The sequence below is a fragment of the Dromaius novaehollandiae genome, chromosome 12, assembly GCF_036370855.1.
Source record: "Dromaius novaehollandiae isolate bDroNov1 chromosome 12, bDroNov1.hap1, whole genome shotgun sequence".
In the NCBI taxonomy this organism is placed as follows: Eukaryota; Metazoa; Chordata; class Aves; order Casuariiformes; family Dromaiidae; genus Dromaius; species Dromaius novaehollandiae.
Window position 1 is genome coordinate 16,770,440 of NC_088109.1, and position 14,096 is coordinate 16,784,535.

General features: G+C 40.6%; 1 protein-coding gene across 13 annotated transcripts in view; it reads right to left on the reverse strand.

The window, feature by feature from the left end:
- The window catches only part of FHIT (fragile histidine triad diadenosine triphosphatase), a 728,666-nt gene that overhangs the window by 133,406 nt on the left and 581,164 nt on the right, over positions 1–14,096 (reverse strand). For all 13 annotated transcript variants that reach the window (XM_064519108.1, XM_064519110.1, XM_064519111.1 and 10 more), the window contains 2 exons: positions 12,917–13,062; positions 12,033–12,062 (listed from right to left, as the gene is read on the reverse strand). In XM_064519108.1, coding sequence (XP_064375178.1) covers positions 12,033–12,062; positions 12,917–13,062 — 176 coding nt within the window. The remainder of the gene's footprint in view (positions 1–12,032; positions 12,063–12,916; positions 13,063–14,096) is intronic.

A 14,096-nucleotide genomic window follows, 5' to 3' on the forward strand; every position in this document is an offset into this window, starting at 1 on the left:
TTTCCTCTGGATTTTGCATCTTTGTCATGCGCTACACCTGGATTGGAGCCTAGAGAATGATTGACTTCCATGGCACACAGCTAAAACAGCAGGAAACGGGAGAAAAAGGCCACTTCAGGTACAGAAATGCCCATGACTCACCCTTCTTAACATGCTATTTTGTATTTATTTTTGTCAACAAAATCTAATCAAAGTTCATTTTTTCAGAAACTCAATAGCTGCACTAAATTAGATTACACAGAAAATTAAATCATAAATCCCTGTAACTAGGCCTCCAGTGCTCTAAAACACAACTTTGCTCTCCTGAGCACCTCACTTCAGCGTGAGAGTCTAAGCTTCAAAACTAGTTACGGATTTGATCATTTAATAACACGAAACAAGTAATTGTTTGGGGAAAAATTTATTATTTAATTAAGCCTTACTGGTAATCAATAGCAATCCATTAATCCATTAATTTGCATATCTCATTTTTATACAAGTCCACAAATTCTATTAAATAGATCTTTTCTTTATTTATGCACTTTCTACCCTCACTATGCAAAAGAAGGTGCTCAAACTCTATACATTAAGTAGAGCAAATAACTGAGCAGCAGGAATACATGTATGCCCTATAGAAATGACTGCAGGATAAGATTTAATATTGAAAACAAGGAAAAGAAATAAAACAACAGGGCCTATTCTCCACAGGATGCATGCATAATTCTCATTAATGTTAATGAAAGATACTAAATGTATGTGCACTGAGGGGAGTTTATTGGAACCTAATAAATTGGGGGGTTTTTCCTTACTTTTTTTCCTTGATGCTTACTATAGCCATGAAATTATTTGGATGAAAAGGAAGATATTTAAAGAAAAAACATAAAAACAACATACATCGAACTGTGCTTTGTAGGTTATTTTGTTCAAATGCTACTTTGCATATGCAATTACTAGATTTACACATATAAATAATAATTGCAAGTACACATTACAGACTGTATGAAGCCAAATAGATGCTTATACAAATAGGGTCAAAATTTTTGTTTGCAAAATGCAAAAGCTCCATTGATTTAGTCTATATATTTTCACAAGTGAACTAAATACACTAAACCGGGGAAGAATCTGGCCCCAGACACAAGGATTATTCTGTTTGCCTGGGACCAAAGAGAATCAAATGCAGGTTATAGATTCATATTCTAACGTACGGAAATACTAAATACAACTCAGGATGGCCTCACGAAAAGGTCATTAATGAAAGAATGGTATTGGTCCAGTTCAGAGATGACTTACTCACAGAAAAAGCCTTCTGTTAAATATGGTGTGAACTGGTTCTCTGCTTAATCTGGGCAGACAGACCAACCCCTAATGATAAGTCCTCTCCAAAGGAGCTGAGGCATGCTGTAAAGCATGGTGAGAAAACACCATGACGTTATTCCCTTGAATACCTTCTCAATGCGGAACTAACAAAACTCATTCACCTTTTAAAATGAATGCTACCTCTGGGCATTATCTTACTTCAAATACTAAATTAATTACTTCAAATACTAAAAACTATATCTAAAATCAGACAGAGGAATTCAACATTCATGAAATCAGGTAGAGAAATTCAACATTTCAGATTTAAATATTTTTTAACAGCAAGATCGAGACTCTCATTCACATTCACTTTCTATCTGTCTAGTTTATTTTCTTCCAGCCTCTCTCAGGGAGAGCACAGACCGGCAATGCCAGGCAGGCACCATGGGATGAAGATTTTCAGGGTAGCACATGGGATGAAGATTTTCAGGGTAGCAATGGATGAGGTAACTGGAAAAAACGTATAAATGAAAGAGGAAAGAAAATGGTTTGATTATTCAGAGGTAATAAGCTAGAAGATTACCAAAGGAGAAACCATTTTTCTCCTTTGAAAGGCCTGAGCAGTCTAGCAAGCACAGGACGCCCTTCCAACCTTCTCGCTTTACCACAGGGCATAGATCTCCTTGCACCTGGCTGCACAGCCTTGCTCTGAAATGCTAGTGGGCAGAATCCATTTACAAGTGGGCATGAATTTATTTAGAAGACGTGCATGTGCATGCAGCCACCGCATTTGACACTGGTCTTTGCAAATGGGTACAGACAGAAATGAATTTGGTCTGATCGCATACGTCAGTTCTGGTCCAGGAGCGGGGTACCCTATTAACCCAGACCTGAGCTCACGCTAACAAACCCAGCAGAGAGAAAATATTTGCCTCTTCGCATCTGTCCACGTAGACATAACCTTAATAGGTTTCATCCATGAGGAAAAACAAACTAGTTTCTCTCTCCGCCACGGATACAGGTGAGCTCTCTGGGCAGGCAGCGCAGGGCAGTGCCCCCGTGACTCCATGCTGCCTCTAAAGGACAGAGGCATTAGCAAACACAGCCTGCTTCCAGTCCCCTACTTAGCAAAATAGGAATCACAACTTGGCCCTTCTTTAAATCACTTCTGCTGCAAGAATTTGGTTGGTAAAACTGAATTACCAGTTGCTGCATCTAGCAAGGGTCCCAGAGCTCCTGGGAGGGACCGAGGCATCTCGGACTCCAGCAAGAGGCAGTCCATGATGGAAAAAGAAGAAGGTGTGTGGAGACCTATTGGCAAAAGAAAAAGATTTGGGATGAATTTTACCTAGCTGGACAATTATTATAAGTGAGCTTTCCTCTCTGAATGTGCAGTTTATCTCCAAAGTAGATAACTGTGCTAAAGCAGGGAATCTAAACGTCTCAAACCTTCTGTCAAGTGTTAGTTAAGGGGACTGTGTAATTTTTAAAAGACTTGTTTCATTTTCCTCAATTTATTCCATATTATGACATCATTCCTAGAAATTTGAAATATTAATTTACACAAAGGAATAGAAAAAATACCCAGAAATGCCTTTATTTACAGAATTCACTGTTTAGAAGTTGTGACTCCGAATGGGATTTTTTTCTGCAAAATCAAGGGGCTACAGAATGTTTGTGCATTGAAAGAAAACCATGAGCAGCTACAGAATAATTATTTTTTAAAATCCTGATTCCGACTAGCAGCTTCTCTTACTAGTCAAGCAACGATTTTGCTCCGGAAAGGGCCTGGCGGTTGTGCTGAGCTGCTTCCACTGATGGCAATCTCTTTTATACAATCCACAAACTGAACAGACGACTAGCCTAGCAACCAGGTAACAGCCTACATTTAGGTAAAAAATAGTCTTTGTTTCATGATTGTTTCCTTTGCTTTTTAAAGATGCATCTGCCACAGGCATGCATGTGCAATCCAGCCGGAGACACGGGGGTTCAGTTTTGGGCAAAAGGAAAGGGTTTGGGAGTGTTTCTCCAGCTCTTCGGAGTGGTGCACTTCCACTGCCTAAAAACGCACCGCAGCGGAAGCAGCGGAGCACGGTACAACAGCCGTCACCGAAACAGTCAGAATACTAGACGATGGCAGTGTGCAATCACCGACCTCTGAGAAACAGCTAGCTGAGATGCTGCCTTGCGGAGGTGCCACGCGAGCAGCACTGCACAAGCTGCGCGTTTTCCTTCCTGTCACTACAAGCACGTGCAGAGAAAATGCAAAACACGAGCACGACAAGCGCTGCACTAACATCCATCCGCATTCAACCTCAGAAACCGCTACTGCAGCGATATTCCCATCAACAGCCAGCGTGTGCCTTTCCTACCGCCAGCCAAATGAGGAGCGGCCATTTGATAAAGCCCCCAGAGAAGGGCTTACAAAGGCACAGTTCAAACTCGTTCAAGCTCCAGCTGGCTTCAGAGCAAGCAGTAACCCTGCCTACGAGCTGTCCTGCCAGAGGAGCAGCTTGCGGGAGGGATGGGGGAAAAGAGGCTTGAGAGGGCTTTGGCCTTGCTGAGCAGGAAGCTCTCGACCCGTCCCGCCTGCCTCGCAACGAGCACGGTCCAGAAACCACCGCGGCCTCCAGAAACCACCATGGCCTCCAGAACACTTGACCTTTTTTTTACTTAAACAGTAAAAATATTACATACTTCTCACCCTGTCTGGAGCTGATTGAGTAAGTTTTATTTTATTATTTTAACCTTGATTTTCCATTTGTAAGTCACTTCCAAGAGAGGCTGTGCTTTCTGTAAACAGAAATCCGGCACAGACTAACATGCTGCTGCCACAACAGACTAAAACGCATGGATTAGTCAGACATACCTGAGACGTGCTTGAAATTTCAAAAAGTTACAGGACAGCGTAACCACCTAATCCTTCACACGATAACATTTGTTTAGGAGCACAGGGCTAGCAGAGGCCTCCAATGCCCTGCTACCGCACGCGAGAACGTTACATAATCTCTTTCCCTATTTACTTCACGTTTTCAAGCAGCAAACTCACTCAAGCTGTGCAGCAGGCTCTCCAGGGAGCTCAGGGACAGCTCTAAGCAGTCTGCTTAGGTGATGTAACTTTAAGGGGAAAAATACTGACAACTTTACATTTTCTTTATTACTGCATTGATAAGGCTGCCAGGACGCTGGTAAATGGGTTCCCTTCGCCTGCCTGAAATTGGGTCATTAACATGCCGACTAAAAAGAGCAAAAACACCATGGTTCTCTCCTTCCCTGAGACTCAGGCGGTCACCAGATTCAGCCTGACAGGCGAGATGCCAAAGTTTAACAGATCAGTCAACTGCAAATGCCTTTGGGCAAGAACACCCAACAAACTCAGCCACGCAACAGCTTAAATATGGGTGAGTTGGTGCTTACAGAAGACACGTGTGCACGAGGGAAAGCAGCCTGATTTGCTCATGACCCATAGCATCTCATCGACCGTCTGCATAGGAATAATTTTATTGGGGATCTTAGGAGAACGGAAAGCAGTACCCAGGAGGCAGGAACACAAAGACAAAACTGCCGAAGCCCAGGAGGTCAGAACACCGCCATGCAGCGCTCGGTCACAAAGCACTACATTAATTTTTAGAAAGAGCCATTCAAAAAGCTATTAAACTGAAATCTAGCTTTGCAACACTTGTTTAATAAACAATTTTCACCCAATGTAAAATACAGAACAGCATCAAATTACACATCTGAAATAAATGGGAATGGTTTCATAGGTAAGGGTTTGCACATTTCTTGGAGTGTTACATTTCACTTGAAAGCAGTGCTTTGTAACCAAACACAAAAAAGAAAGTAAGCACTCCCTGTAAAATGAAGAGGTTTATAAGATACAAGCTTGACAATGAGCAAAAGTATTACGAATGAGATGGAGCTGGGAAAGAAATTCACACACTAACCACACAAAAATTAATCAGCCAGCCCTTACTGTGATATTAATGATTTCAGACCTCATACATTGTCTGGGATTTATAGAGGTTTTGCATTTACGGTACAATAGGGTATTTGTAGGACCTGCGCTCAAGAGTGGCATTTGATTGATTGCACATACTCAGGGACAGAAGATCATTTAAATGCAAAACATATCGCTGTAACATGGGAACAAAGAATTGAAAAATACTTTCTAATTAAAACTTAACATTTCTGATCCCAGTATCAGTATATCCCCAGCCATGGTGGGGCAAATGAAGAGCAGCATCTAAGAGCAATTCAGGGATTTCTCAACACCCCTCCCCACCTTACAATCCAGTAAAACAGAAAGGGGTTGCAAAGGATGTTTTGCTTCTATGAAGAAAAAGTTCATGTTGTTATCAAAATACTCTGTTTTAACACTGGCAGAGGAAAACTTTAACACCTTCCAGCTAGAAATATTTTTTCATTTTGAAATGTAACTGTTTATCGCAAATAAGAGAAAAATTTGAAGTGCTTTCAAACTCCAAAATAAACTCTCCTGAATGACTGATTTGTTCAAGATTCTTCTGTCCTGAAAATCGTAAATATTTGAACACACTCCAGTTAAATAAAAAAAAAAAAAAGAGCGCACATTTGAAATGCTTTTCTCAAAGCAGGTGCCGGCTCTCCTGGAGCACAGGAGTTAAGCGCACGTGAATGCCTTCGCAGGAGAGAAGCCTGCAGGTCTGTGTGTGTTTTAGCTGGCACCCGTTGACCTCCGGGGGACTAAAGAGTGCCCCGTGCTGTGCGGGTCTGCCGCTGACAGTGGCCTTGCTCAGCAAGTGAAGAGGGAGGGATGCAGCCAGCAGAGCCATACGACTTTTAATATCTGAGTGCACGCTACGGCAATTTAAACAGGCACGTGAGCCCACTCACTTGCTTATCACAGTTTAATTTAGACAGTGTCGATAACTCTCAACAACTCTGGGGGTGTTTTTGGAGTTAAACTGCCTAAGGAGAATATTCCTCTAAGAAACCCATATGGAAGGAAAGAAGGGGAGAATTATTAGCAGAGAAGGGTAAATTCTTCCTTCTCATTAGCATACTTCAGTATACATCTTTGAAATTTCCCTCTTACTTTCCTCATTTTCAGTTACTCATTTTTAATCCTATCTTTTTTCCTCACAGTCTAGTCCATACAGACTATGCTGGCTCCGTCTAGGGACAGAGCACAATATTACTTTACAAGCCAGGGGGTACGGCATGTCATGACATTCACTGCTGGAAAATCAAAATCATTCATGTTCAGAAGCATCATAATTCACTGCTAAAGAGAATCTCTCAAACTTCCATCCCATCCCTTCGGGGAACTTCACAACCTGCTACTTCTAGATCAGACTTCATTATCGAGGTGATCATTTCCATTTATCAGCGCCTTGAGGCCTGTGGTATTCGCAGTCAGGATGGTGTCACGTCCATCAATTACTCGGTGTTGTTCACTCTCCCAATTTTTTTTCATCTCTTTCAGCCTTCTAAAAAAAGCTCAAACTTTACATGGGTATTGGCCAAAGACGCCCCTTGCTTTTCTCACCCGCTATCATGTTTTAATTACAGGCAGTAATCTCTACAAATTGTGGGAGCCTTAAGAGAACTGGTGTTTTCACTCTGTGTCTTGCATATTATTATGTGTATTAATGGAGGGGCTAAAGATCCGTTTAGGGCCTCTTTGGGCTATGAGCACTGCAAACAAAAAACAGTATTTTGCTTTTCCTGGAAAGCTTACGTTTCAGTCAGAAACCAAATGTTATCCGTAATGAACAGGAGTAAGGACCTAAGGAAGAGCAGAGGAAATTGGGACTCTAACGCAGTTCAAAAACCATTCTCTAGTTGAACCACTTAAGTTTTAATCTGTGGGGGGGGGGGGTTTGTTTTTGTTTTTTTTTTTTGTTTTTGTTTTTTTTTTTTTTTTTGAAGTTCGCCATCAAACATAGGTCTTGCTAAAAGACTGAAAGGAGAATTAGACTAACACGAGGCAGATTTAGAGAGGGCCTTGAAGGGAAGGGCTAGAATCATTATTTAGAGTGAGTAAAAAACTAAAGGCTTCCAGCGATGCGTGCAATAACGCAAACTCTTCGGCTGCCCCAACCTCTGTAAGGGGCAGTACAGTCCTAGCTTTGAACAGATACTTCACTAACATCCCCCCACCAAACACCCCAGTCTAAGTACAGTACCAAAATAGAAAGAAAATTATGGGCAGAAAACAGGCACAGCAGTCTTGAGACGACTGAATTTGCAGTACCAATTAGCTATCTGCAATATTACATATTCTCCAACCAAATACTATTACTGTGTTTCTCAAAGCAATTCAAAGAGACTACTGTTCTTCATCAAATCATTTTTTGGACGTCCCACAACCCTTCATGAGAATCACAGTTCTCCAGAGTGAAGCAAACAAGACCATTTGTTCACAGGGTTCAGTACAATGTTGGTTTTCAAAAACTTGTTCCTTTTTCCTGTGTTTTTTCTACTTGAAATTTTAAATTTGTTTAGACACAAGAACAATTTTTGCTTTTTCTCTCTGATACCACCCTTTTTTTGTTCTTTTAAGAGCAAAAGGTGGCCTCCAATACTCTACTAAACAAGGATTCACATCTGCCAGACTGCAGGGAAAGCAGGCTGAGGCATCAAAAGTATTGCTGTTAGTAAGTTTAATCCTTCCGACGCAATCAGCCTGCAATGTGATCTGATTAAACTTAAAGACTCAAGCCTGAAGTCCAGTACTCCAGCTCAACAAACAGATAGACAAACAATATGAAAGAGAAGTCTGCTGTGAGCTTAAATAAACCCTAGACTTCTCAGTTCAGGTTAAGATTTCTAAAGAATGCAAGCCAGATGGATTGATTTAACATAGCATTAAAAAAACATCTGGGAAAGAAAAACATGCACATCAAAAACTAATGGTGAGGCAATCTTCTCAGTGTAAAATAATTAGTGGAATGTGTAACATATAAAATAAGTTTCTGCACGTATACTCACACTGCCACCATCAGCCTCACTTCTTCATTCATTTAGGTGAACCTGTAACTGGCAAACTGGCAGCTACTCATGAACAACAGTGCAGGTGCTGAGCTGCCTGAGCCTCTGACACTGCTGCAAAATAGACTATGTGTTTGTATGTGTTTGCACAGTGGACACTTGCTGTGCAATATTATCTTGTCTCTACAGATAAATTAGTTGTATCATGCTCCTGCCAGCTTGATTTGTTTAGCCTTTATGGAGTACAGAGTGCATGGAGTTTCTTGTGATTGAATCTCACAAAAAAGGTAAAGCAGAGAGTTTATTCGACAGTATGCTATACATCCCCCAAGGCAGCAAGAGCATTTGCTGACTTGATGTTGGGAAGAAGGCTATAAAATATACTGGGGAACAACTTGAAACGTCACTTACTTGACATAGCGTTAAGAGCCCTGCATCTTAATGATTTTCCTGATCCATGAAATTACCTGGATATTTAAGGCATTCTCAGACAGAACCAGTGAGAAGCTCACCCTCCAGTCCTAGCACAAGGACACCTTGGGCTTTACATTCTCCAAGAAGAACAAAGCTCAAAATTGCAGAGATAAAATATTCTTTAAGAGAGGATCACAAACCATTTCTTCCCTTTCACAAGAAGGGAGAAGAAAAATACTAAAAATGTGTTTAATGTGCTGGAAGACGGTTATGCTGCTGACACCCTACTCGGAGCTGCTTGGGGTCTGTGCTGCGAGCGAGTGCAAGGACCTCATGCAACAGCGCACAAAGCGTGCGAGTCTGCGAGCACCTTTGGAGAGGGGCATCTGTCCCTCTCGTAAACAGGTGATAGGGCTGGAATGGGCAGAATCTGTGGGCAGCTACAAAAGGCATTATAAAGTAACATACTGTATTACTTTACCCTCCAAGACTACGACTTGGTGTAAAATTCTTCGAAGAGGTATTCTTTCTAGTTGCTAAAGAGTGAGAGAAGACCCACCTACAGTTCCAGATTATTGGTGAGCTGAGGGTCGGGTATAGATATGGTTTCTCCCAAAGACCCATGCAACGCAAACACACAGACCCCAGTAATGGGAGGATTTGCAAGAACCACCACGAGTCTCCCCAGAGGTCCGTCCCCCAGCCTCCGCTAACTTGGATCAAAGGAGGACGGTATTCGAAAGCAACGGAGTGCAGCAATAATGGATCTACGTGTTAAGAGGATGAACGGCCTCCTGTGGAGATTTTATTCCTACAGCGCTACAAGGTGCTACTAAAGTATCCCTGCGCTGCAATATGTGATACAGTTGACAGGAACCTGCGCACACCACCAGGTTTCACAGCAGCACAAAACAGATGTAGCCTGGCATACAATATCTTATAATTGATTTCTATCAAAAACCATACTGAAAAAGCAATCACTTTTATACCTGGTGTATACATTGCACATATGATTTCAGGTATCTCCATAGCAAAGAAAGACCTGAGACTCATACCCAGGCTGAGGTCCAAGACCTTTCTTACATACGGGCTATAGTTCTTGCTTCTTGAGCAGAAAATAGACTTTCCTTAGCACATGCAGATAAAATTTCTCAGTTTTTGTTTTCAGTCAGGCTGGTAGCTCTTCCCATTTTGTAGCCCAGTTTTGCACTAATCAGTTTAACAGCCACTACTCTTCTGCCTTCCTGAAAATTCCTTACGTTGCACATGTAACAGCCTATATTTGTATAGGTATACAGAATCATACAAAACGGAAATGGAAGAGACTCTGGAAGCCATCTGGTCTGTGCCCCTGTTCAAAGCAAGATGAGCTACACCTAATTAGCTCCTGACATACGCTTGCCTACCCTATTGAAACAGCAATTCCACAAACTCCCTTGGATATTTATTCTGATGCTTAGCTATTCTTATTATTAGAAAGTTTTTTCTAATGTTTAGTCTGTTCCAGAAATTTTAATTAAAAGGTCCCTTAGAGGAAGACTGGATGATTGTGCATGCTTATACATGAGGAAAAACACTTAGAGAAACACATGAGACACTAAATTTAAGGTTCATAAATTATTTGTAGATCACATAGGTGGTTTTTAAAACTTTCTGATTCAAAGCAATTTAAATGGAACCAGCTATTTATCTACCCTCCTTACTGTTCACTTTAAAGGAGATCTTGATCACAGTAATTTTTTCCCCAATGCAAGCTTTGAAAGCTCAAAGTTCTTTGAAGAAAATAGTTGTTGGCATTTTCGGATGATAAATATCCCACAGTGATGATGATAAATTACAGTGTTGCCCAATGATGCAGAAAAGTAGAAAAATGCAAACTGCTAACCTCTGATTTATGAATGCACACCCTTTATTATGGAGTCTTGGGGTTCACAGCTTTAATAGCGGGTCGTTACTTATTAGAAGTGTGAGAAGAAACCACTAAAGCTGTCTATCATTTGGCAATTTACTGGATAAACAACATTTAACGTCCTTTGTCTCCAGTATGAGTATAAAACTATACAGAACTTCTTGCCTTTTTAAGGCTACATAAGCATTTGTTACAGTTCACAATCAAACAAGTTGTGGATTGTCTAGCTCTATTTTTGCTCACTCACACAAGCAATTTTTCTCACTTTTTAATATAAACATTTCTATAAACCCTTTGTTTATAAAGAAAAAATATTTGTTCAAGATAGTAAAAGAAATCCCGAGAACTTCTTGCTAAAACATGGTAGGATTTAATGACAAAACTTATTTAAGAAAGTATTTAAACTGCAAGACTTTACTTATCCCCAGGCACTCCCACTGAAACCCACCTAATCAATGCTAACTCAAGAGCTGAGGAATCTGCTTTGTTGCAGCACTGCAGTAAATTGTGTTACCTTCCTGAGCTTCCCAAAGCTTGGGAATTTTCTAATTTCTTCATCTCTCTCCCTATCATCTCCCTGCTAAATATTCAAAGCAAGCAACAAGAAGCAGGAAAAGTAAGGTCAATACAGCAAACTGGAAAGAAGTAAAATGTGTCCGTATGCCACCACTTGGTTGTTAGAGTAACCTTAATCAACCCAAACAGCTTCTTAGAGCCATCTAATATGATTTTACAAAGTGCTAACCCATAGCGATATTTGACTTTCCTTTGATTCCAAATGTTAAAAAAAGCCTTTATGTAATGTTCGGGCACATAATCTAACCACACAGGCATTTGCATTTGCATTACGAGGCAGTGAAACATGGCTGGAGAGCCATCTTGGATGTTATCTGTGTTATTACTCAAGTGGAGAGTATAATCATAAATCCTTCCCCCCTCCTTTTTTTCAGAAGTACTCTTAAAATCTGTTTTTAGGCTTCACTGGCTTCATTACATTTGAACTTTGGTAACAAGAATGTGGCACAAATACGTAGAGAGAAAGCACAGACAAAAGGTGTTTTTTTATAACATGGTTCTGTTCAACTGTTCCTATAATTAGCTACAACTCATTAGGCAATAAAAAGACAAACAAAGATTATGAATGGAATAGCAGTATTTTCTCCATAAAACAAACAAAAAACTTCACCAGATGCCTCTCTCCTATGGATTTCCTTGCGTAAATACAGCCAGCAGCTCAGAAAACATATTTTCGTGATTGAAAACTTTTGTCTAGAAAAAAGGAACATAAACATCATCCTGTGTAATTTCAATAAAAAGTATTTACAGCGATTGCACACTGGGGATTTTTCTGTTCTCAAGGATAAAATAACAATACAGCAATGCTCTGCAGATGACTAGTTTTCCTCTTTTATTGGTTCTTATAATTGTCTCTTAATTTGTGTCCTTCATAATAAGCACTCACCTTCACCGTCTGTCCAGCTTCAGGGCCATCCTGTAAGCAGAAAGAGAAGTCTCAAGTTAGAGGAACTAACAAGGATCCCATGGCGATTCAGAAATATCACTCATTAATAATTTACATCCAATTTCATTGTATGTTAATTTAGCATATTCTCCTGGGGACCATTCAACACAGAGCTTGTGGACTAGGTGCCTTTTCATATCAGGCCATGGCAAAGTGAGAAACTGCGTCTTAGAAGTCAAACACAAAAACCATGGTTGTTATTTTTCATACTTTCAGATTGTGTTTTTAAATAGCTCACAATAGGTTTCTGATCCTTGGGAATACAAAATCAGAGATGTAAGCGATGCTTTAATGAAAGCATGCTTACTTAAAGTCTTATTCTAATAAAATGGGCTTAGTCTCCCGATCCGCTTTAAACAGAGCTCTTTTCTGGTATAAAAGCAGCAGGTACAAATGACTGAAAGGTCAGAACAGATAACGTATTTACACGGTTATGTCTCTCTGGCTACATATGAATAGATGTGAAGAGGAATTACCTCCTCGCCTTGAAAGTGGTGGGTTACCTGCTGAATGTGGACACGTGGCTGCCTTCTCTAGAAGGTCAACCCTGCAGACATCTCAGTGGCATAGTATTTACTGAAATACTCACAGATAAACACTGCACTTGCGAGGGTTTCCAGGTTTAGCCCAAAGTTTTGCAGTTATTAATTATCCAAACTTTTTTGCTGTTTTGCATGTTAACTTTCTTCAAAGGCAAATCGGGCAGACTGCTGTGCATCACGTAAAGCATTTATTGCCCCTTAAAATGTGAATGTCCTTTTGTCACTGGGGGTGGGAAGCAGGTTGGAAGCTTGATAAAACAAACTATTGACTGGTTGACAAACCTGAATTGAAATGGTGAGTGAGGTGCCGCAGAAGTGTTTCTCCACAACATCGCCAACCCTTTGCGCTGTGCGGAATAAATCAGCCACTTCCTCAGGACGCAGGTCACGGAAACGCTCCACTGGCCGCAGAGGGCAAACAAGGACATCTGAAGTGGGTATCGTCAAGGCACAAATGCAAATCAGAGTGGCCCAAAAGGCTGAATGCCCCACTCCCCACCTCTGACCTCCTCCTGGTCACCTTTTAACTGCCTCTGAACTCTTCTTCCTCTGAGGATTACAGCAAGAACAACTAAAACATGAAGCTGAACACAACAGATCATACGCAGCTTTGTTCAGAACCCTCCCCAGTTTCCTCAAACCTCTGTCATGGGTCAAATCACTAAAATGAGGTCACATACGTTATTACTGAGACATCTTAAGGAAAGTATTCTAAACTTTCCCAGACTCAAAGTTATCATTTTGAACTACATGGAGAGATGCTGGGATCTCAGATCTCTGAAAGTCAGAGAAGGCCAAAGAAATTTAAAGTGGTTTCGGGCATGTGATCTGTGACAGCAATTTTACAATTCTTTTTCATACACTTGGTACATATTTTTGAAAGTCTTGATCTTATGCCTCTAACTTTAGCTAACTAAATTTGAATATCCAACACTTTGCTGATAATAGCAGGTCACTTATTCCTACATCACAGTAATTACCATGTGCTAGGAGTGCTCACCTGTTATAAATACATGTTTTCAGAAAGACAGTTAGGTAACGAAGACTACTTCCTTTTAAACGCTGTGTTCCCAACACTGCAAATATACTTCAATTCTATTCTACCTTGATAACAGCGCTTCATGAGTCAGTGAAATGAGGCTATAAAGTAAACAGCGGAAGGAGACACACTATTCACCGTCACCCGGCCTGCTGTGCTCACAGAAATAAATAATTGCTGTGATTCCTCAAGTGAAAGCCAACTTTGTAACACTACTACTAAGGTCCCAAATTCTTAGCAGAGCCTCAGTTGTGTAAATCCAACAAGCAAGCGCTTGGGACTTGACTCTCATCTCAATTCCCTGCAGATTTTTTTTTTCTGACTTGCAGTATCATGTTTGCAGAATAAAGACCTTAAATATCACCTCTAACACCACTTGAACTTTCAGAACCGAAGCCTATGAAAATTAACAGCTTCTTATTT